Source organism: Melanotaenia boesemani, chromosome 23 (genome assembly GCF_017639745.1).
Source record: "Melanotaenia boesemani isolate fMelBoe1 chromosome 23, fMelBoe1.pri, whole genome shotgun sequence".
NCBI classification, from domain to species: Eukaryota; Metazoa; Chordata; class Actinopteri; order Atheriniformes; family Melanotaeniidae; genus Melanotaenia; species Melanotaenia boesemani.
Genome location: NC_055704.1, coordinates 26,417,501 through 26,418,260, shown reverse-complemented (window position 1 = coordinate 26,418,260; position 760 = coordinate 26,417,501). Strand labels below are relative to the sequence as shown.

At 48.7% G+C, this 760-nt stretch overlaps 1 protein-coding gene across 1 annotated transcript in view; it reads left to right on the top strand.

Annotated features, from left to right (window-relative positions):
* Positions 1–301: 301 nt before the first annotated feature.
* Positions 302–760, top strand: part of myf6 (myogenic factor 6) — a 2,023-nt gene continuing 1,564 nt past the window's right edge. Inside the window, exon 1 of the mRNA XM_041976893.1 lies at positions 302–760. This exon is cut by the window's right edge and continues 64 nt beyond it. Coding sequence (XP_041832827.1) covers positions 309–760 — 452 coding nt within the window. The 5' untranslated portion in view covers positions 302–308.

Sequence of the window (760 nt, the reverse complement as noted above, 5' to 3'; positions counted from 1 at the left end):
TTGAGCCTTTAATATTCATCTCTATCTGCAGGGAATACCTCAGTGCAGCCACTGAATGTATTAAGTTAAACAGCTGTTATGAAACATGAGGTGCTTTTTTAATAGTATTTGAAGACTTTAATGGATATTTATTTTCTACACAAATCAGTGCGTCAGTGAGGACCCATTGAAAAAGTTGCTTGTTGCAGTGTGTGACAGCCAGTGTTGGATAGAGTTTCACATTCTATATTTAAGCCTGTTGACTGTCCCTGCTGCTCTATTTAAATGTCAGAGTTCCACTGTCAAAACAGAGAGAGGGACGCAACAATATGATGGACCTTTTTGAGACCAACACTTATCTTTTCAGTGATTTGCGCTATCTAGAGGAAGGGGATCATGGACCACTACAGCACTTGGACATGCCAGGGGTGTCTCCGCTGTACAACGGCAACGACAGCTCCTTGTCCCCGGGTCAGGATAATGTTCCATCTGAGACTGGGGGGGAAAGCAGCGGAGAGGAGCATGTGCCTGCCCCTCCGGGGCTCCAGGCACACTGCGAGGGTCAGTGCCTCATGTGGGCCTGTAAAATCTGCAAGAGAAAGTCAGCGCCGACGGATCGACGCAAGGCCGCGACGCTGAGGGAGAGGAGGAGGCTCAAGAAGATCAACGAGGCCTTCGACGCTCTGAAGAGGAAGACCGTGGCCAATCCCAACCAGAGACTACCCAAGGTGGAGATTTTACGCAGCGCCATCAGTTACATTGAGAGGCTACAAGATCTGCT